The following is a 20,509-nucleotide window of genomic DNA, read 5'->3' on the forward strand; positions in this document are numbered from 1 at the left end:
GCCACCCAGCGGTTGGAGATGTTTTTGGAGACTGTTGACGTCCCTGTCCCATGCACAGGAGTTCTGTGAGAGAGCACCATACACACATTTTACAGTGTGAGGCTTGCTCGGAAACGTAATGAAATGTTTTCCCCTCTAAAAATACCCAATTAACAACGTCTTTGATTGAGATATAAAATATTGTAATCAAGGTGTACCCTAGGGCCAACAGGCATAACCAATTCACACCGAACCTCTTGGGTGCAGCAAATGAATGCTGCTGTGCGGGAAAGTAGCCTATTTCCATTTAATGATTATGAAACTAGTGTCATTGGATCCACACTACAGAAAGGTGTCAAACCAAAATGTATTCAGACACCTTCAACATGTCTCACATTATCACAGTTTATTTGCTATAGTTTAAAATGGTAATAAAATATGACAAGAACTCAGAGTTATCAAATCAGTTGATATTTTGGCCCTCCTTCTGTTACACTGTCTCACAAATGAATTTGAATAGCTGTCAGTTGTCAGCTGTTAAATTTAAGTATATTAGATAATACCAATTTAGGTCAACATTACCAAGCAATGCTTCATTTTGTTCAGTCTGTGGTGTAAAAAGGTCACATTAGCAATTAAAGAAAAAACACTTAAGCAAAACGGTCAGGTCAACGTGAATAATTTTAGGTCCCAAATTTTTATCCATTTTACTGTAGTCCACTGAAGAATTTTTGGGTAGGCCTATAATATGTGTTTACTTTATTTTATTTATGCGTTTACTATCCTCACTCACATAAATTAACTATAGTGTCCCCCACCCACTAGTAAAAAATGAACAAAAATGATATCCGGTGTCTGAATAATTTTTGGTTTGACTGTAGTGCAGGGGCCACAACTAGCTAGTAGCCACATTACCCTACATTGAGACAGCCTGTCCCTGTTTATTTAGAATAGTGGTAAATCTAAAAAATAAATAAAAAAATCCTTCCAAATGACCAATACTTTATTTTAATTTACTTTTGGTTTCCCTCAGTTTTGAATATTTGATTGCATTCTGGAATAGGATATCATTCTGGAAATGTACTTCTTTGGTTAATCCATTGATTTTGAGTTTTGAGGGTTGTGTATGTGTAAGTTTGTAATCTTAGTTTGCACTGTCTTGCTGTAACTGCTCACATTTTCTTTGTTTTGCATTGCAGGGGCATTCACTTTGCATTACTTCTCAAACAGACATGATACCGCTTCCCTGCATTCACGCATGACTCTATAACCAGGCAGCACCACAGTAGATAGTATGAAGCTGAAATACAAAACCCTCAGGGAAAACCCAGAGCTGCAGTTTGAGCGTGAACATTGCTTGATTATATATATATATATATATATATATATATATATATATATATTATATATATATATATATATATATATATATATATATATATATATATATATATATATATATATATATATATATATATATATATATAATGTCCAGAAAATATGGGCCAGTATGATGGTTGAATGGACCAAAATAGAAGGGGTGCTTGGTTGCTTACATTTTGTGTGTGTGTGTGTGTGTGTGTGTGTGTTTGACATGTAGAGCTAAAATAGAAACATTTGCAGGAGTGTTAAAAAACTACACCAGCTAAGAACTTCACAGGCAGGAGGAGCGTGTTCTCCTTTGAGGTGCATATAGCGATGTTCTGCACCTGCTGGAGTAATGAGTAAACCATGTTCATTGCGATTGCAGAAAATGAGAAAATGGCCATTGGGAGGATAATGGGAGTTGGGGGCTGAGTCTGACTGTGTAGCAAGTGTTCTGGCTCTGATAATCTTCCATGAGCTTGAGCTTGAGTCCTTCCCACAGGATCTGGTGACATCACACAGAGAGCTTTCCTATGAGTCATGCCTGTGTTTTGAATGCGTAGTTTGAATATACCGTGGCTCATGTCACGTTTACTGAAATGATTCAGAGGGGGTTATGATGATAAAATAGAGAGGTAACATGTCATCATGTGGTGCTGTTTTGGGTGTGAATGGAGCTGGAGCATCTGAGAATCAAGAAATATATATATATATATATATATATATATATATATACACTCACCGGCCACTTTATTAGGTACCCCATGCTAGTAACGGGTTGGACCCCCTTTTGCCTTCAGAACTGCCTCAATTCTTCGTGGCATAGATTCAACAAGGTGCTGGAAGCATTCCTCAGGGAGTTTGGTCCATATTGACATGATGGCATCACACAGTTGCCGCAGATTTGTCGGCTGCACATCCATGATGCGAATCTCCCGTTCCACCACATCCCAAAGATGCTCTATTGGGTTGAGATCTGGTGACTGTGGAGGCCATTTTAGTACAGTGAACTCATTGTCATGTTCAAGAAACCAATTTGAAATGATTAGAGCTTTGTGACATGGTGGAAGTAGCCATCAGAGGATGGGTACATGGTGGCCATAAAGGGATGGACATGGTCAGAAACAATGCTCAGGTAGGCCGTGGCATTTAAACGATGCCCAATTGGCACTAAGGGGCCTAAAGTGTGCCAGGAAAACATCCCCCACACCATTACACCACCACCACCAGCCTGCACAGTGGTAACAAGGCATGATGGTTCCATGTTCTCATTCTGTTTACGCCAAATTCTGACTCTAACATCTGAATGTCTCAACAGAAATCGAGACTCATCAGACCAGGCAACATTTTTCCAGTCTTCAACTGTTCAATTTTGGTGAGCTCTTGCAAATTGTAGCCTCTTTTTCCTATTTGTAGTGGAGATGAGTGGTACCCGGTGGAGTCTTCTGCTGTTGTAGCCCATCCGCCTCAAGGTTGTGCGTGTTGTGGCTTCACAAATGCTTTGCTGCATACCTCGGTTGTAACGAGTGGTTATTTCAGTCACTGTTGCCCTTCTATCAGCTCGAACCAGTCTGGCCATTCTCCTCTGACCTCTGGCATCAACAAGGCATTTCCGCCCACAGAACTGCCGCTCACTGGATGTTTTTTCTTTTTCGGACCATTCTCTGTAAACCCTAGAGATGGTTGTGCGTGAAAATCCCAGTAGATTAGCAGTTTCTGAAATACTCAGACCAGCCCTTCTGGCACCAACAATCATGCCACGTTCAAAGTCACTCAAATCACCTTTCTTCCCCATACTGATGCTCGGTTTGAACTGCAGGAGATTGTCTTGACCATGTCTACATGCCTAAATGCACTGAGTTGCCGCCATGTGATTGGCTGCTTAGAAAGTAAGTGTTAACGAGCAGTTGGACAGGTGTACCTAATAAAGTGGCCGGTGAGTGTATATATATATATATATATATATATATATATATATATATATATATATATATATATATATATATATATATATATATCAGCTATAGCTGATCACTATTAGTCAAGAATATTTTTTTCCCTCCATCCATACTCATATTTAGAAACTGCTACATTAAAGGGATAGTTCACTTCAAAATAAAAATTCTGTCATCATTTACTCACCCTCAAGTTGTTTCAAACCTGTATGAATTTCTGTCTTCTTTTGAACACAAAGGAAGATATTTTGAAGAATGTTGGTAACAGACAGTTGATACCCCATTGACTTCCATAGTAGGAAAAAAATAGCCTACTGGAAGTCAATGGTATAGGCTACATCAACTGTCTGGTTAGGTTACTGTCACTGACATTCTTCAAAATATCTTCCTATGCCTATTGTTTGCCTTCACTATCTGTATGTTGTAATTGTAATGGAAAGGCAAAGTATACAGTAAAAATCTGTTATTTTCGTAATCTGCTATGTTCTTTAGGGTGTTATGTTCATGTTGTTTATTAGTTAATTTAGTTTATGACCATCCCTGAATACCTGAAACATTGTCACTGTTATTATTATTGTTATTTATACCTATTTAACACGATTTGTCTGATTTATGCAACTAGACCAGAAAACCTGAGAGGATAAGCGCATAAGTGCGTGTTGAGGGTATATAACGAGCTGAGATAAAACGCTCGAGGTTCCCTCATGTCATCGAAAAGTATTGAACGACTGATGTAGAAACGCATGGAATCGAGCATGTAATGAACAGTCAGATGAGTAGCCTATAATGTAAGATGTGTGTGAGAGCAGCATCTGCGCTGACGAGCCCCTACTGATGTGTCCGAGCAGCGCTCGCTCGCTCTCACTGTACATTGGGAATGATGAGCTCAGTGGTTTCCGCAGTGAAGTTTGGCTCTGGAATTTCAAACGCACGTACGTCACCGAGAGGCAATCCCTCACCGAAACGATTCAGAAGAATCACGCCGCGACAGGTTAAAGCTCCACAAACAGAACCAAGGTAGGCTAATCCGCAACAAAGTATTGGCAAGTTTATGAACATTTTGTTTATTATAACTTCTATGCTTATGTAGCCTACGTTAGCTACGACAAGTGACGGTTGGAATGACATTTCAACTCTCGGATGTTTGAGACCGATGATGACCAACTGTCTGACGAGATTTGAAGACCGTTGCTCTGAAAACGGTAGCACTATACTTCTTAGGGGGTGTCTCGCTCTAAAACAGGGTGTAATTCTCATTTTCACCTTAAGGATGTGTTACTGACGGCATCCCTCAGTTCCAGAGAGGCTGTGGGGAAAGAGGACTGTGAGACTGTCCTGTGGTCCTGCTTGCAGATTCAATCCCAATTTCTTGCGGATTCAGTTACCAACGTGCGAACGGTTCTATTCATCGACGAAGAGTCATGGATAATTCATAAACATGCAAACCTCTGGATTAATTTCATTCACATGGTTCTGTGGTTGAACTTAAAGGAATCGTCGGTGGGAATAATTATCCATATTTCCAACCTGGCTTGTGAGAGGAGGAGGACTGTTGCAATGTCACCCCATTCAACAGCTTTGGAGCTTTGTGGAAGAGGGATGCTGTGAGTAGCCTATCACTGTTTCCCCCCCTCTGATTTCGGCAAAATTCGCGTGGTTCATTACGATGTGGTGTCTAAAGGGCAATGGAGAATGAACATACACGTTTTCAAATACAGTCTCACCATTCAGTTACACTGATATGAATTTGATGCAGGAATACGCGGCTTTTCCCTGCATCATAGGGATGCGCGATCCTAAAAAATGGCATAAAATGAAGAAAGGGGGATTGGTTATTTTAGAACGTTAGAATGTAGCGGGTTTCAACAGTAGGCTATGTTGGATTTTATTGAATTATGTTCAACAACACGCGCTTGTTTTACCTGTAAGAAAACTCGTGTCACGATCATGTGAGCTTCCCTCAGGAGTGCGCTTCGTTTTTGCTGGATAAAACGAGGGAACTCGTTTACTAATGAACGAGAAAAAGAAAAAAAAAGAGCAGAAAAAATAAATGTGTCATTTGAAAAGGTTTTACGTGATAGAGGACTTGTATATGCTTCATTTGATGTGTAACAGATGAATGCGGATTTTGGTCGAGTTGTTGATACAACTTCGAATAACAGCCTACGTAGGCTACTTTTCTTTTAAAACAGCGCTGATTTTATTTTTAATTGAGCATAGGGATTGGTCATTTCGTTTTTTTTTTGTGTCAAATAATGGATATTAAGAACCTTAGTTGCTTCTGTTGTAAAGTTGTGACGCGCATGCTATACTTTCCCATTGAATATTATGGTGTCCTACAGCGTAGGTAGGCTACTGAAGTTCCAGCTGAGAACGCAAAACGAGACGCGTCAATAGGGGGCGCACTTGCATAGTGGTCGTTTTGAGGAAATTAATGAGGAATCAAAAGAAATATTCATCTAGATATATTCCCCATGTTAAGATCTCTGTCACGTTGTAAGAACACTGATATCGTATTTGCCTAAAATAACTAATCTGGTCAGTTATTTATTCACGCAAACAGCTAAATCTACATCAATTAAGCCCCCCCCCCCCCCCTCTCTAATTAATTACATTAAAGTAAAAGATCATATAAATGTTAAATGTAATTGTCATAAGACTTGGTTTCCAGTCACATTCATTAATGTTTTTCACATTGTTCATAAGTATATTCCTCTGATGATTTTTAAAAATATGTTTAGAGCATGAACATGGCAAATATAAAAACATGATGTGTTGGACAAAATGCCATGTATTAATTTAAAACAGTGATTAAATACATACAGAAACTTAAACGAGGATGTTGATACACATCTATATTTAATAATTATTAAATCACTAAAGCTAAATTTAAGTATCTAGTCTAAATGCATGCAAAAAATGCATCACATTTTGAGTCTTGGTCTCTTAAAACAAGTCTAGATCAAATCACACAAAGCATGATATTTTCACCAATCTCTGCTCAACTGCATTTAAACAAATCAACCATTCATGTTGCTCTACTGCATTCTTATCAGCCGAAACGAATAAATCTTGCTTGCTCATTATTTTATCGTTAATAATGATGATATGATGCATTATTCTTCACGAGAATCGCAAGCTTCAACAGCCCCTGCACCATATGTTGTTTCTCTGCAGTTTTATGCCTTGCTTTACAATGCATCTGTTTGCGTGTACATGCTGGCCACATAGCGGAGGGCCTGTGAGCTTCCTCCGCTCAGTTAGTCCAAGACTTTTCATGTGATGATGTCAGCTCCGCTCTCTTCTGCCCTGCTTGCTGCTCAGATCCAGTGTCACATGTAATATTCATCATTTGCTCATTGCTAGTTATTCATTGCCTAAATTCTAAAATGAGATTATAAAATCCTACTGCGCTCCTCGCTGTTGTTGTGTAACTCCACTGGATGCAATTGTGTGTGTAGTGTATATAGTTATAAAATAGGTATTGTTGGTAAAACTAAAATATGTAGCTTAATAAGCAGTGTTGCATAAGATTTAGATATGTGGAGTCATTTTGTTTCTTCTTTAAGAAGAAACTCCTAGCAGTGTATTACATGGTATATTTTGTAAATCTCTGAATGCGTTATATCAAAATGTGTATGTGTGTGTGTGTTTTTGTTTTGCAGGGAATGAAGTCGAGCACTATGGGGCTTTCCAGGTTGGTTCTTCTGACTCTTCCAGCTCTCCTTTCCCTCATCAGCGTCTCACATGCGGCAGAGAAAGTGCCCATACTGAACATTGCTGTGATCCTGGGTCAAACACGCTACATTTCCGATCGAGATATACGGGCTCTGTGGAGCAAAGATGACCCCATTGACGTCAACGTGGTGACCCTGCTGGTGAATGAAACAGACCCCAAAAGCATCATCACCCATGTGTGCGATCTCATGTCTGGGACTAAAATCCATGGAGTGGTGTTTGGGGACGGCACAGACCAGGAAGCCATCGCCCAGATTTTGGATTTTATTTCCTCTCAGACTTTGATACCCATCCTGGGGATCCACGGGGGCTCGTCCATGATCATGGCGGATAAGGTCAGTCTGTACTATGTCAAGCATCAGCTCACCTGGAGCAGGGTACATTATTGAATACTAAAGTGCTCTACTTTTCAAATTTGTTTACTCAATATCTGGAGCGGAAGATGAGCTCGAAATATTATTGAGATCACAAAATTAATTCAGTTGGTAAAAATGTGCACTCTTAATGTGGTTTGGGAATGACAATGATGTCAAATTATATCATCAGTGCAACGTGCAGTCGTGCCTTAACTGTTCCTCTGACAAATTACAATATGGAGTTATTCCACAACATATGTTCCATCAAAAAAATTGCATTCCACTAGAGTAATCACTTTACTGAATCCGATAACAAATGTCTCTTTATACTGAACCATCATAATTTCAATCACAGCTGTCATCATGCAACACTCAGAAGGAGGAAAAAAACAAAACTTGGATTTGAGATCAGTTTATGGTACAATTTAAGATGGTAAACCCAGAGAGATGATAATTTGCCACTCTGTTGACTTTGCTCCATTTCCATTACCGACCGACCACTAACTGCACATCTGAATTTACACTACCAAAAAATCCCATTGCAGATCTGCATTGAGTTTATATAATAATCCTGTTTCTTATGAGCACTCTCTGCTGCATTTAAATGTGTTTACTCTCTTTTCATCTCAAGATGTCGCTGTATCAAATGAAGCAACGTTTTGAAAGCTTATTCTCGGGAGACTTTCTTCAGCAGTACATTAAGTCATTCTAAAGCACTCTGTGTTGATCCTTAAGGAGATACATGTCGGGGCTGTTTTAACTCACAGGGACCTTTGTGTCTTCTTTTGTTGAATAATACATCACGTGCATAAATTTTAAACTGTATGTCGCAAGGATGTGAGTATATACTACCAGTGACATGTAAATGTGAACTTTGCTTGGTTTACATACATCTATGTCATGGTAGCATAATGAAATCACTATATGATACAGCTCTTCAAATTTGCTTTGTTATTTATAATTTTGTGTGCATGTTTAATGCCCTAAAGGTTGCATTTTAGTGGCACGTCAAAGTGATAGTCATTTGATTCGATTCTGAGAACCGTTACTGGTTAGGAGAGACGAGGCGAAATTAATGGTAGCTCATGCCATGGCTTTTTCATTCTTCAGGAGACAAGAAAGCATACATGTGGTAATTAATGTTGGGCAGCCGGGGAGGTCTTTCTTCATTTAGTGCACAAACAGCAGGATTTGAACCCAATAAACACAGGGATCATTGGCATGTGTCAGGGGATCCTTTGTTTTATATTTAAAGTGCTTCCTCCCACTGAATGCAGCCAATGCACAGTCACGTTCACGGCTAGTTACGGCCAAAGATCAACTGACTGCCTTATTGACGTTTTTAGGTTGCTTTTCCCATATATCTCCAGCCTGAAGCAATTGATTTAAGACACATGATTGTCATTTAATATACGCCGGTGCCAAGAGAGGCAACATACAATGGAGATAGCCATTTAGGCAATTTAGTTCTTTCTCTCTTCCATCACTGACAGGGAAATGCAGTGATCTGTCTTGCCCATGTGCATATATAAATTCTGAAGTTCTTATCCATTTATATACTCCTAATAGATCCCAATAGATTCATAATATGCACTCTGTGGCTCAAACTAAAGCCTCTGCTATCTTTGAGCTTGTTAGATTCTTTCCGGTGATTCGACACATTTAGAGGTAGTCGTAAATACATGTGTCCACTTTGCATTTGTAATGTACTACAGACTAATCTGATGCAGAGTGTGCAGAACTAGTTCTTAAACAAGAGTTTTACATTTTGGTAGTTGTGTGTGGCTTTTACAGAACTATTTTGATATGGCTGATATCAACTGTGCTGTTTGTGCTTTGAGCACACAAATCATTACGTTGCATTTGACACAAATGTGTTGGTGTGTTTTTCTGTGCAGAGCAAACACCATTAATCTTATTGTGACCTCATTTAAGGCATGTAGAGAGTTGTTCATGGACATGGTGTTTAAGGAGTCTGCTTATCATGACGTTCTCTTTTGGACGAGTTCCGATCCGCCAATTGCCTTCAAGTGCCTGCAATTTAAAGACTTCAGTTTGAAGGAAGGGCCTTGTCACCCCAGAGAGGTGTGTAATGCATGTGAGAGCATACCATATGGACACAAAAATAGCCCAGGACCTATCTAAGAAATTTAGCTGATACAGGAGTCATCCTGATGTAGAGTTGCCAAAAAGTACAAACCACGGTATCAAGTCGATACTGAAATTTAAAAAATGTGACACTTTGAGTGCTGTTGAGCGGAATCACCTCTGATTGGCCATTGCACTCAGGCTCATTGGATATGTCTGTGATTGGCTACAATGATCAGCGCTTCAAAAACATATTGTAAATATACATCAATGACGCTCCTCACCGGGCGCTGACACAGATACAGACGGGACGCCTGCTTGTGCTTGCAAACGCTCCTGCACCCGTTTTTTAAAAACGCTTTAAAAACACTTCCGTGTGCTCTCAAATGCCTCTGCGCGTTGATCATTGTAGCCAATCACATGCTGCGTCCCAATTCGCCAAAACTACGCCCTAAAAGTATGTACTATTTTTGTGAAGAAAAAGTACATACTTTTGATTGTGTATAGCAAAAGCTTTGGGACATACTACTTCGTCATCTTTAACGGACAGCTCTGTCACATGAATCCTGTCGCCGTAAACTGCCCTGTCAATCATCTCGTCACAGTTAAAATCCTCCATTCAATCTAATATAATTTCTTACCATTTCGTAGAGAGAAATGTTGTAGCACGTTCATCTGCCAGTCGTGGGTCTTTCATGCGGAGACTCTCCTCATGTGTTTGCAATTTGAATGTAATGATGCATTTAAAAGTTAATGGCTAAACGTATCTTTACAAAAGTTCACAATGCTGCTGCATGCAATACAATGTAGACAACATTGAATAAATACATTTTCATCAGGTTAGATACTGATAATTAACCACTCAAAACCCCTTTATCTAAACCTCTCTACATAACCACCGGACTCGCGCGTCCTCCATGTCTGTAGTTGTTTAACACAGTTCACTCGTGTTTGTAGTTCTAACCGAATCCTCGTCCAACGCGTGATGGGTTGTGGGCAATATTAGCCGTTAGAGTGTGCATCGATCTGCACTTCGGATTCTGACCGGATATAGTAGACCATCCGGGTCTCTTTGGAACACTCATTTCAACAAACTACGATTTGGGACGTACTAATTCTATTTTCGAATACTATTTAGGACGGATAGTATGCAAATTGGGACGCAGCAACAGACATATTCGATGAGCGCGTGAACACAATGGCCAATCAGAGGTGTTTATAAATTCGCTCAACAGCTCAAAGCGTCACAATTTTAAAATTTCAGTACCGAAGTCGGTACTTTTTGACAACTCTATCCTGAAGCATAATTGTTAGTTTTACTTCTGTCCCATTTCTCATTGCATAGAGAAAACCGGCTTAACTTATCTGCCTCTTGGGCATAATTCTCTAGACAACCTACTATTTGCAAGCTGACACAAAGTAAAGAGTTGGTAAACTTTTTAATAGCAGTGGCCTCTGGTTTTGTGGTCAGTGTTTGTTCTGTTCAAAAGTTTGGCGTCAGCAAGATTTTTAATGTTTTTAAAGAAGTCTCCTATGCTCACCAACATCAAGGCTGCATTTATTTGATCAAAAATACAATAAAAAAACAATAAAGCTGTTAAAACGACTGTTTTCTATTTTAATATATTTTAAAATGTAATTTATTCCTAATGTAATTTATTTATTTAGCAGCCTTTACGCATGATCCTTCAGAAATCATTCTAATATGATGATTTAGTGCTCAAGAAACATTTCTTATTATTATCAATGTTGAAAACAGTTGTGCTCCTAATATTTTATTGGAAAGCGTAATAATTTTTTTCAGGATTTTCTAATGAATAGAAAGTTTAAAACCATTTAGCATTGCAAAAAGCATTTATTTATAATATCAATATTTTGTTACATTATAAATGTATTCTGTACTATTATTTTTGATAATTTTAATGCATCCTTGTTGAAGAAAAATATAAATTTCTTTAAAATAAATGTACTGACCCCAAACTTTTGAATGGTTGTGTAAACATAAACATTGCTGCTATAAATGTATGGTGTTTGCAAAAAAAATTATTTGTCAGAGTATATGACTGACAATCAATGGAGAACTGTAACATTCAGCTACAATCCCTGACCCTTATAATACTTTTGAGTTCTGAATTGGGTCCCGTAAGTCATATCCATTGAGCGCTTTATGTTATTTATATGCAAATTTATTAACAAAGACATGCTGTGAACAAGCGCAGCACTTATGTATACTGTTCACTAATAAGAGAGCATTTATGACCATGTGAATTATGAAATTTAATTAACTCACTGTCTTACAGCTAATAACCTGCTGTTGCTTTAGATGAGGGAACAACCACAGGGTGGAGATTTTAAATTATATTATTAATTAACTACAATGAGGCCATTTTGATGTCACTGCATTTTCTCAAAACTGCCATATTGCTGACCGCAAAAGTGGTATCAGTCCCTCCAAAGAGATGCTTTTGTCTATCCTCATTGTGCCCATAAATGTTCTCTCTATTTGTGATTTCAGCGTGTGCTTATCTAGCCTCATGTACACAATTTGTAGGTGTGTCCAGCGAAACGCCCTAGTTGTATTCATTCGAAAGGATTCTGAGCCATGCTTCTGAACAAAATAATTGCGCTATTGTTGAGCAACACAGCAGAGATTGCAAATATCTTCTCAAATTCTAATGTCCTGATCCCCTGAGCGTCATCAAAAATTCTTAGCAGGCATATTACCACACGACTAGCCTTGAGGGACATGCTGAAATGGCACAATTGTAGATGTGACACCCCTTATGTGCTCTAAACCTCACACAGATGTTTAATGTTCAACACATTGTCTCTAGCTGTTACCTCAGAGGGGTTAAACATCGCCACCCATTATCATTCTTTAGCAGCATCCGGGAGATGGTGGCTTGCGCAAGGGCTGCAGAACTCAGATCACAGCACATGTCCACCGGACATGCGTTACAACACTCTCTTGATTATAGTAGTGCTTTCTTGTGTGCCTGGCTCCCGTGGACAGCAAGAAAAAAGAATTTAATTAGCTATAACTGCTATTTCCAAGGCAATAAGGCTTTGCGCAGCGGTGCTGGAGAGTAATGATGAAAGGAAGCACTTTCCCATTGGAAAATCACAAATGAGATCTCTTTAAAATCTCAGTTGTTTCTCCTAGACTGCAGTGAGATTATATGAAGAGTGAATGGAGAATTTAGCTATGCCTTATCACTTAAGGATACACTCTAATGTCACGAGATTTCAAAGATGTCTCACATTGGGTCTTATTTACTTATTAATCATTTCAAAAGTTAATTATAACAAAAGTTTTGTGTCACATAACTAACCACACATTAAAGAAACATTTCTTATTATTATCTGTTAAAAGAAAACACTTGTGCTGCTTAATATTTTTGTGGATTCTTTGATGAATAGACAGTTAAAATAAAAACAGCATTTATTTGAAATAGAAATCTTTGTAACTTAAAATGTCTTTACTGTCACTTTTGATCAATTTAATGCACCCTTGCTAAATAAAAGTATTAACTTAAAGCTGCCGTCGACAACATTTTTTTGATCATATTCAGTGAAATCGACACTATAATCCGACAGAACAACATAAATAAAGTGGTTTTAGAAAAAAACCCGAGCTTCTAACTCCACCTGGAGCGTGTTATTTGTTTTGCAAAAATCCACAGCTCCCGGATCATCGGGTCCAATCAGCGCAGGGGGGTGTGAGATCTGTCAATCACAGATCGGGCACACGCCACCCCTCACGCACATTACAATCACATGCACACGCCTGAAGTTCGCGCAGTAACGAAGAGTGATATCTCGCTTTCAAAACACTAACAAATCAAGTAAGCTCATTTAGAGTATAAATGACGTTAGCAAATGCAATCTATCGGTACATTAGCCAGGGCAGCATACTTCCAAATACTCCATGTTGTTGATGGATGCTGATGAGACGGGCGCATTCACAGATAACCTGGTGCACACGCACTGACGAGCACGAACTCGGTGGAAGGGTATCCGTTGATAGTGGGGGATTGGCATGAGAGTTGTAAACATTCAAAATTTTGCCTAAGTCCACTCAATCTGCCAGACTTGCCGACTGCAGCTTTAAATATAAAATGGACTAAAAGAGTAATTTTAATACAAGCATAATGTTGAATTCTTTAAAAAATGATCACACACTGATTTTACTCATAAATACAATGATTTTTCATAAAATTATTGCAAATGTAAATGAGATATGCAAATTTGGCATTATATTTCTTCATTCGTACAGTATCTCAACAGAATACTGAAATCTACAGAGTTTATGGTCTGTTTATGTTGTATGTAAGGTCAAAAACAAGGATGACACATTTTCATTTATTCCCTCCTGGAAGCATAAATAGTTGTTATTTGGAACGGTTCTACTAATATAATTTTTGAGAAATAGAGCTGTTTTCACTGAGTGTCACGTACTGCTCTGACACACACAGGTTAAAGATCTAAACTCAGCTTTATTAGGGTAATCCACAATCATAGTCCAAAATACAGGTGAAGGGTCAAAACCACAGGGCAAACAATTTAAACAGTAGCAGGGCAGAAAACACAGCCAAACACGGAAATCCAGGAAACCAGGCTGAGAGTCAGGACCATTACACAGGAAAGAGAGAGACCTCAGAAATGCAGCGATGACACAAACAAGACTTCACAAAAAAAAAGAAGAGTGAAAACATAGGGCTTAGATAGGCAGGGCTTAACAAGCTAATGGAAAAACAGCTGCACCAAATCACACCATACTGGCAAATCACAAAAGTCAAGGAGTTCTTGATGAGATCGCCCATGAAGTCGCAGTAGGGCCCTCTGGAGATTATGGGCACTCCAGCTGGTGGATGTGACATTGGGGAATGGCATGCTGCAAATGTTACTTAAAGGTGTGTCTTTTTTTTCTGTATTAAATGCAAAATTAACTTTTATATTGTTTTTTAAACATAATTATGTGTCCGCAGGGGAGCAGCAGCTCATTTGCATTTAAAGACACATTGCTACAACTCAAAAATGGGCATTTACAACATGGTATAATAAATTATCTGTGGTGCATTTTAAGCTGAAACTTCACAGACACATTCTGATGACACCTAAGACTTATATTACATCTTGTAAAAAGGGGCATAATAAATCCGCTTTAAAATACTTCCTAATTTCTCAGCAAGATGCAGAGACAGCTGATAGTAAGTGATTTGTGGGTTTATGTAGCATCATTGGCTCAACCAATTGCATGCGATTTGGGGCAGGACAGTCTGTTTGTCCAACTAATGGCAGATGGGTAGCGTTCAAGTAGCCTGTTTAAAAAACTAAATTGTTATTAAAAACTAGTCATTATCTTGGCAGATTTGTGTGGTTATGCTAGAGCTTTCATTATGGTTTCTGTTTCAAGAAAGTCTATTGATTGATTCAATGTAGGAGCAAACAATTTCGCCGCAGTCCTGGATTCCCAAGCAGCTGCAAGCTGCACTCTGTGCTGGAAATGTGCCACTGACCCCTGGAAACGCTGCAGTTCAGACTTGCTGATGTCACTATTAATGAAGGATGTTATGAAGACAAGGTAGTTTGCACTGAAGCAATCTAGGGTCACAGGCTAGCCGTCTGTTGTTTCATTCGTTAAATGCTGCAAATTATTTACTATCAATTATGAGGTAAATGAAGCCTCTGACATTTATCAGACAACAAAGGTCTAGCTGAGAGATTGACCCCACAGCTATATGCTCTCTTATGTAAAGACAAATCCATTGGAGGGTGTAATCACACATTGGGCCACTTGCTAACAGCGGACCTTAACAGCCAAACTGTAATCTTATGTAAGGCAGGCTGAAAGTACAGGGCGAGCTTGAAAATAACAATGATTTCATTGCATTATGAAACTTGGCTCATTAATTAAAGACAGGTCAGTGCAGTTGTGAAGGGTGAAGCATGAGGCAGATGGTTTTCTGGCTTCTGCAGTGCTCTTGTTCGGCCTGGTTAAGGGCACACAGTGTTAATTTGATTGTTTTACTCTCTCACTGTAACTGTACAGGGCTTTACACAGTATATAAACACTGTGGTTACAGTGTACAGTAGCCTAAATGCGTGATTGTCTTTTTATTTATTTGGATTATTTCATCCAGAAATGAAAATTCTGTCATCATTTACTTGCCATTTACATGTCATTTCAAATGTGACTTTCTTTCTTTGAAGTGAACACAGTAGGAGAAATTTTAAACGATTGTACTGTTTGTTCCTGCCATACAATTAATGTAAACTTGTTTTTTTCATGCAAATGTATTTTAAAATTAGTGCATATTATTTGTGCATTCTATTTTTTATATTTCTTTAACATATAAATATAGAATAATAAATACTATATATACAGTGGTTTGTAAAAGTATTCAAATCCCTTAACCCCCCCCCCCCCCCCCCCCACATTTTGTTATGTTGCTGCCTTATGTTTAAATTACTTTTTTGTCCAACATCAATCTACACTCCATACACCATACTGACGAAGCAAAAACAGATCTGTGATAACTGCAAATTTATAATAAAAAAACACTGAATTAATTACATTGCATAAGTATTCATACCCTTTTCAGGGACACTTAAAATTAGCTCAGGAGCAGTCCAATTTCACTTGTAGATGTTACTACACTTTTAATGGATTTAACCTGTGGCAAATTCAGTTAAATGGCTATGATTTGGAAAGGCACACACCTCTCAATAAAAGGTCTAACAGCTGAAAATGCATATCAGAGCAAAAACCAACACATGAGGTCAAAGGAACTGCATGTAGAGCTCAGAGACAGGAGTGTATCAAGACAGATCAAGTGAAGACTACAAAGAAATTTCGCTGCATTGAAGGTTGACAGAAGCATGTAGCCTCCATAATCCGTAATGGAAGAAGTTTGGAACAATTAGGACTCTTCCTAGAGCTGGGCTTCAAGCCAAACTGAGCAATGGATGGAGAAGGGTTTTGGTTAGAGTGATGACCAAGAATGGTGGTGGTGGTGGTCACTCTGGTTGATCATAAATGATGATGTGAGAAATTTACAGAAGGACAAACATCACTGCAACACTTCACCGATCTGGGCTTTATGGCAGAGTGGCCAGACTCAAGCCTCTCCTGTCAGTCAACATGTGTTTGCAGAGCATGACACTGCCTGTTCAGCAAGACATCATACGTCATCAGCGCATTTCGTAGTTCGCTGTGCAGACAGAGCAAGAATGGCAGGCAAACAACCCAACTTTCCTTCTGAACCGACAACAAGTGGCAAGTATCTACAATTTAGGTTTGACAGTACGTATACCGCTGACTTTGCCCTATGCAGATAATTTAGTGAGATTGAGACTGTAATATATAGATTGAGACTGTGTTTCTGCTATGTCCTGAAATCGCATATGAATACATTTTAAATAGTACAGTTTTATGTCAACAGGTCAACTTCTGAACTGGAGTCATTTCAAAATCACGTATATGCAAGCAAGCGCATCTGTTTCTCCTCTCACTGTAATGTAAAGTTTTCTCACTGGTGAATGACTCATAATGGAATCCAATAACGTTGTCTCTGGTCGTCTCACTTTTGGTCTGTGCGCATTCATGTGTTTTGGAGGAGGTGTGGCTTTGGACGGCGATTTGGACATGCTTTCAATGCTAGCAGGCTATTATAAAATTATATATAAAGTATATTATGTGTACCACCTTTATGTTTTTATTTAATTTTTTATTTTGGTTCTTGACAATCCCAGTTTTTCACATTATAAAGAAGTCACCTTTTGTTTTTCACAACCTTTATTAAAGAAACTTTAGAATGAGGGTAAGTAAATGATGACATTGGAGTGCAAAAGTAGAAAAGCTTATCCAAGTCTTGAATCAGAGACTGAAGCGCTTCTTTCATATGCTTTTATGGAATGCATATGCATATGCCACATGAATTACATATGCTTTGCATCTAACTTTTTAGTACCTCATATTGTATTTTAGGCAAAGTAGAACTGCAACTTCACTACACGCTGGTTGGCTTTCATGCTACTGCAAAATGAATAAAGCTTTCCTCTAGACTTGCTTTCCCTCCGCCGAGATGAGAGATGCACTGCGGTGCTCATGCAGCGAACACAATTACATCAGAATACACTACTCCGTATTGGTACAATTCCTTGTCAGAAGCAGTGAAGTGTGTTCAAAGACAGAAAATGGAAGTGGATGGCATGAATTAAATATATTTAGCTTTTTGCTCCATGCATTCAGTAGAAACAATTTTTATGTATATGATGGCCCAGTGGAAGTCACAAGATTGTAAATTGCTCACAAAAGCAAGGCATAGTCTTGAAGAAAATTTAACGCGTATCCCGTAAGGCTTATGGGTTGAAGGAACGGGATTGAGTGGCATTGTTCTCTTTCTGCAGAGCTCAGCCTATTAATATTAAGGACATTTAACCTGCTCTGGAATAGATCCTCTGCTTCAAAAGAGCACTCAAATGTACATAATGTACTGGACTAAGCGACTTCACTAAACTGCAAACCATGCATTCAAGGTGACTTTTCAAACTAAATAAGATTGCAAAGAATAATTGTGGACAGAAATCATCTAATTCATGAAGCTGTCAAAGGGGTCATATAATGGTACATGCACCTTTACAAGTTTATTGTACGGAAATGTGTGTTGGCAGTGCCTGTACACAACCATCATATAATGATAAAAATCCATCCAGTGTTTTTGTTTTAATCTCCTTATATGTTTTCCCCTGCCTCAAATCGAGCCGTTCGACCGTGTGATGTCACATGGTCGGATGCCTCTCCCACAATTGTTGATTGACAGCAGTGTTTCAACACAGACCCGCCCTGAGCGAGCTGTCATCATAGTCCGCTATTGTTGATACACTGGAGAAGAATGGCGTCTAAGCGACTGTGGTGTTCTGTTCTTGGGTGTAATAACGAACACAGCACTCATTTTGATGTTCCTAAATCCGAACCGCTGAAGAAACAGTGGCTGAGTTTTGTTTTCGAAGGGAATATTCCCCACGATCAACGTCAATGCGTTCATGTTTGCGCGAATCATTTCTCACCAGACTGGTTTATAAACGAGGGTCATTATGAGCTGGTTTTGCTAAGAAGCTGCTCCTCAAAAAAGAATCGGTACCAACTATTTATGTTCCCTCTGCACCTCCAGAAGAAGTAAGTGTTAAGTTTTATGAACCTTTATATTAATCTTTGCAAATCGTGGAAAAAGTTTTTTATGACCATTAGTTGTAACGTCAATCTCTCAATGAACTAACGTATACATCAGTAAACACATAGCGTTCGTATCTCACTACTCTACCCTGCCAGTACATACAAAAATAGATAAAAGTGACATTATTAACCAACCATTCAGAAACGTCCTGTTCGAGCCTTAATTGTCAAACTTCATTGCGGCCGTCATCTTGTTCCGGGTCCGACTCCGGTTCAAACTGATACGGTTGCACAGATGTGTCCTCAGAGACTCCCGCTGCCATTCTTTCTCCAAAATATACCCTCAACTGTTGTCAAGGCAACACTCCACGTGTGTTGTGTCAAATCACCCGCAGAACAGAGGGGCGGGGTGAGCGAAGCTCATTATCATTTAAAGGCTTAAACGGCGTGCTGAAAACAGAGCTGTTTTTGACCAGGTAAAATTAGGGTTCCCTTTCGAAGGGAACTCAACAATACGTCATCGACGTTATGGGGAACGCCTCAGGCGTGACAGGTGTCTGAAATCACTATCAAATCACGTCAATCACATTGACCGGCGACAGCCCGTGAATCATTAGCGTGAATGATTAACGTGCGACCTGAAAGTATATAAGGGCGCCTTGCAAACATGACAAATCATCTCATCGTCTTCAGGGACTGTTTTGTATGAAACGCTACTCAAATTACGAAAAACAAAAAGGTAAGATGAAACGCACAGCAAAAGCAGATTGTTTTCGTAAGTGTGCCGACCCGTGTCCGAGGTTTCTGACACCGGCTGACACACACGAGCTGTGCGTTTTTTGTTTGGGAGAAGAGCACGCACGGGAGGTTCTCGAGGGAACCTTCTGTGCGAACTGCGAGCATTTTTCTCTTAAAATGCTCCGCTCTCGTCTGGCCCTCTTCTCGAGTGAAGGGGGCTCAGCATCTGTTCCTCGTGGTGCAGGTCCCGCTCGTGCTGAGGCAGAGCGGCGACTTTCATCATGGGGTTCTCAGATGGAGCTCGTCGATCGCCTTGAGAGGGCTGTAAACCTCTCAGATGATTCGACGGCTGACGAGAGCGAACTGCAGGTCGATGATGGGGAAGATTACTCACCGACTGTACCTGCAGTTGCGGCTCTTCCGGATGCGCAGGAGATGGTTGGGGAGGTTTATGATCAGGAAGATCTTGAACCTCCTCAGCCACCCTGTCCCATGTATGCTGAGCTGGTGGATGTTATGGAGCGCGCTGCTGACAGGCTGCAGTTGCCTTGGCAGCGCGCTAGAGGAGGGGCCGCTCGCGGAAGGCTCGATGATCGGTTTCTCCCCGGCCATACACCACCAGCTCGGGTGAGCCTTCCATTCCTTCCTGATCTACACATGGAGATCGAGAAGGCATGGAAGAACCCATACTCTGCACGTATTCACCAACATCAGCGGGCCAGTTTTGCTGATGTTGAGGGGATCGGAGAGCATGGGTATGTGTCAATGCCGCCCATTGACGAGACGTTCGCGAACTATCTCGTGTCTGGGCGGGCAGCGACACTAAAAGCTCCAACCCTGCCATCCAAAACGCTGAAAACAACGGCTCGTTTGAATGGCAGAGCATACACGGCAGCAGGTCAGGCCGGTGCTGCACTTCATACCATGGCGGTGTTACAGGCGTACCAGGCCGACCTGCTGAGGGATCTCGACCAGGGGGCAGGGTTGTCCCCTGAGGCGGTGGCTGAGCTGCGCCGCACCACAGATCTGGCTCTCCGGGCTACCAAGCAAACCGCTGCCGCGATCGGTCGGTCGATGGCGGCGATGGTGGCCACGGAGAGGCATCTGTGGCT

The 20,509-nt window shown here is 39.9% G+C and overlaps 1 protein-coding gene across 2 annotated transcripts in view; it reads left to right on the top strand.

Annotated features, from left to right (window-relative positions):
- Nucleotides 1–4,142: 4,142 nt before the first annotated feature.
- grin2aa (glutamate receptor, ionotropic, N-methyl D-aspartate 2A, a) overlaps nt 4,143–20,509 on the top strand; it is a 250,984-nt gene continuing 234,617 nt past the window's right edge. The window contains exons 1-3 of one of the 2 annotated variants that reach the window (XM_056258184.1): nt 4,143–4,316; nt 4,569–4,903; nt 6,965–7,372. In XM_056258184.1, coding sequence (XP_056114159.1) covers nt 6,968–7,372 — 405 coding nt within the window. In that variant the 5' untranslated portion in view covers nt 4,143–4,316; nt 4,569–4,903; nt 6,965–6,967. Of the gene's footprint in view, nt 4,317–4,495; nt 4,904–6,964; nt 7,373–20,509 lie in introns of those variants that run through there. The other variant, XM_056258185.1, reaches the window with a different exon arrangement.

Source organism: Rhinichthys klamathensis, unplaced genomic scaffold (genome assembly GCF_029890125.1).
Source record: "Rhinichthys klamathensis goyatoka isolate OS25496 unplaced genomic scaffold, OSU_Roscu_1.1 h1tg000149l_1, whole genome shotgun sequence".
Classification (NCBI taxonomy): Eukaryota; Metazoa; Chordata; class Actinopteri; order Cypriniformes; family Leuciscidae; genus Rhinichthys; species Rhinichthys klamathensis.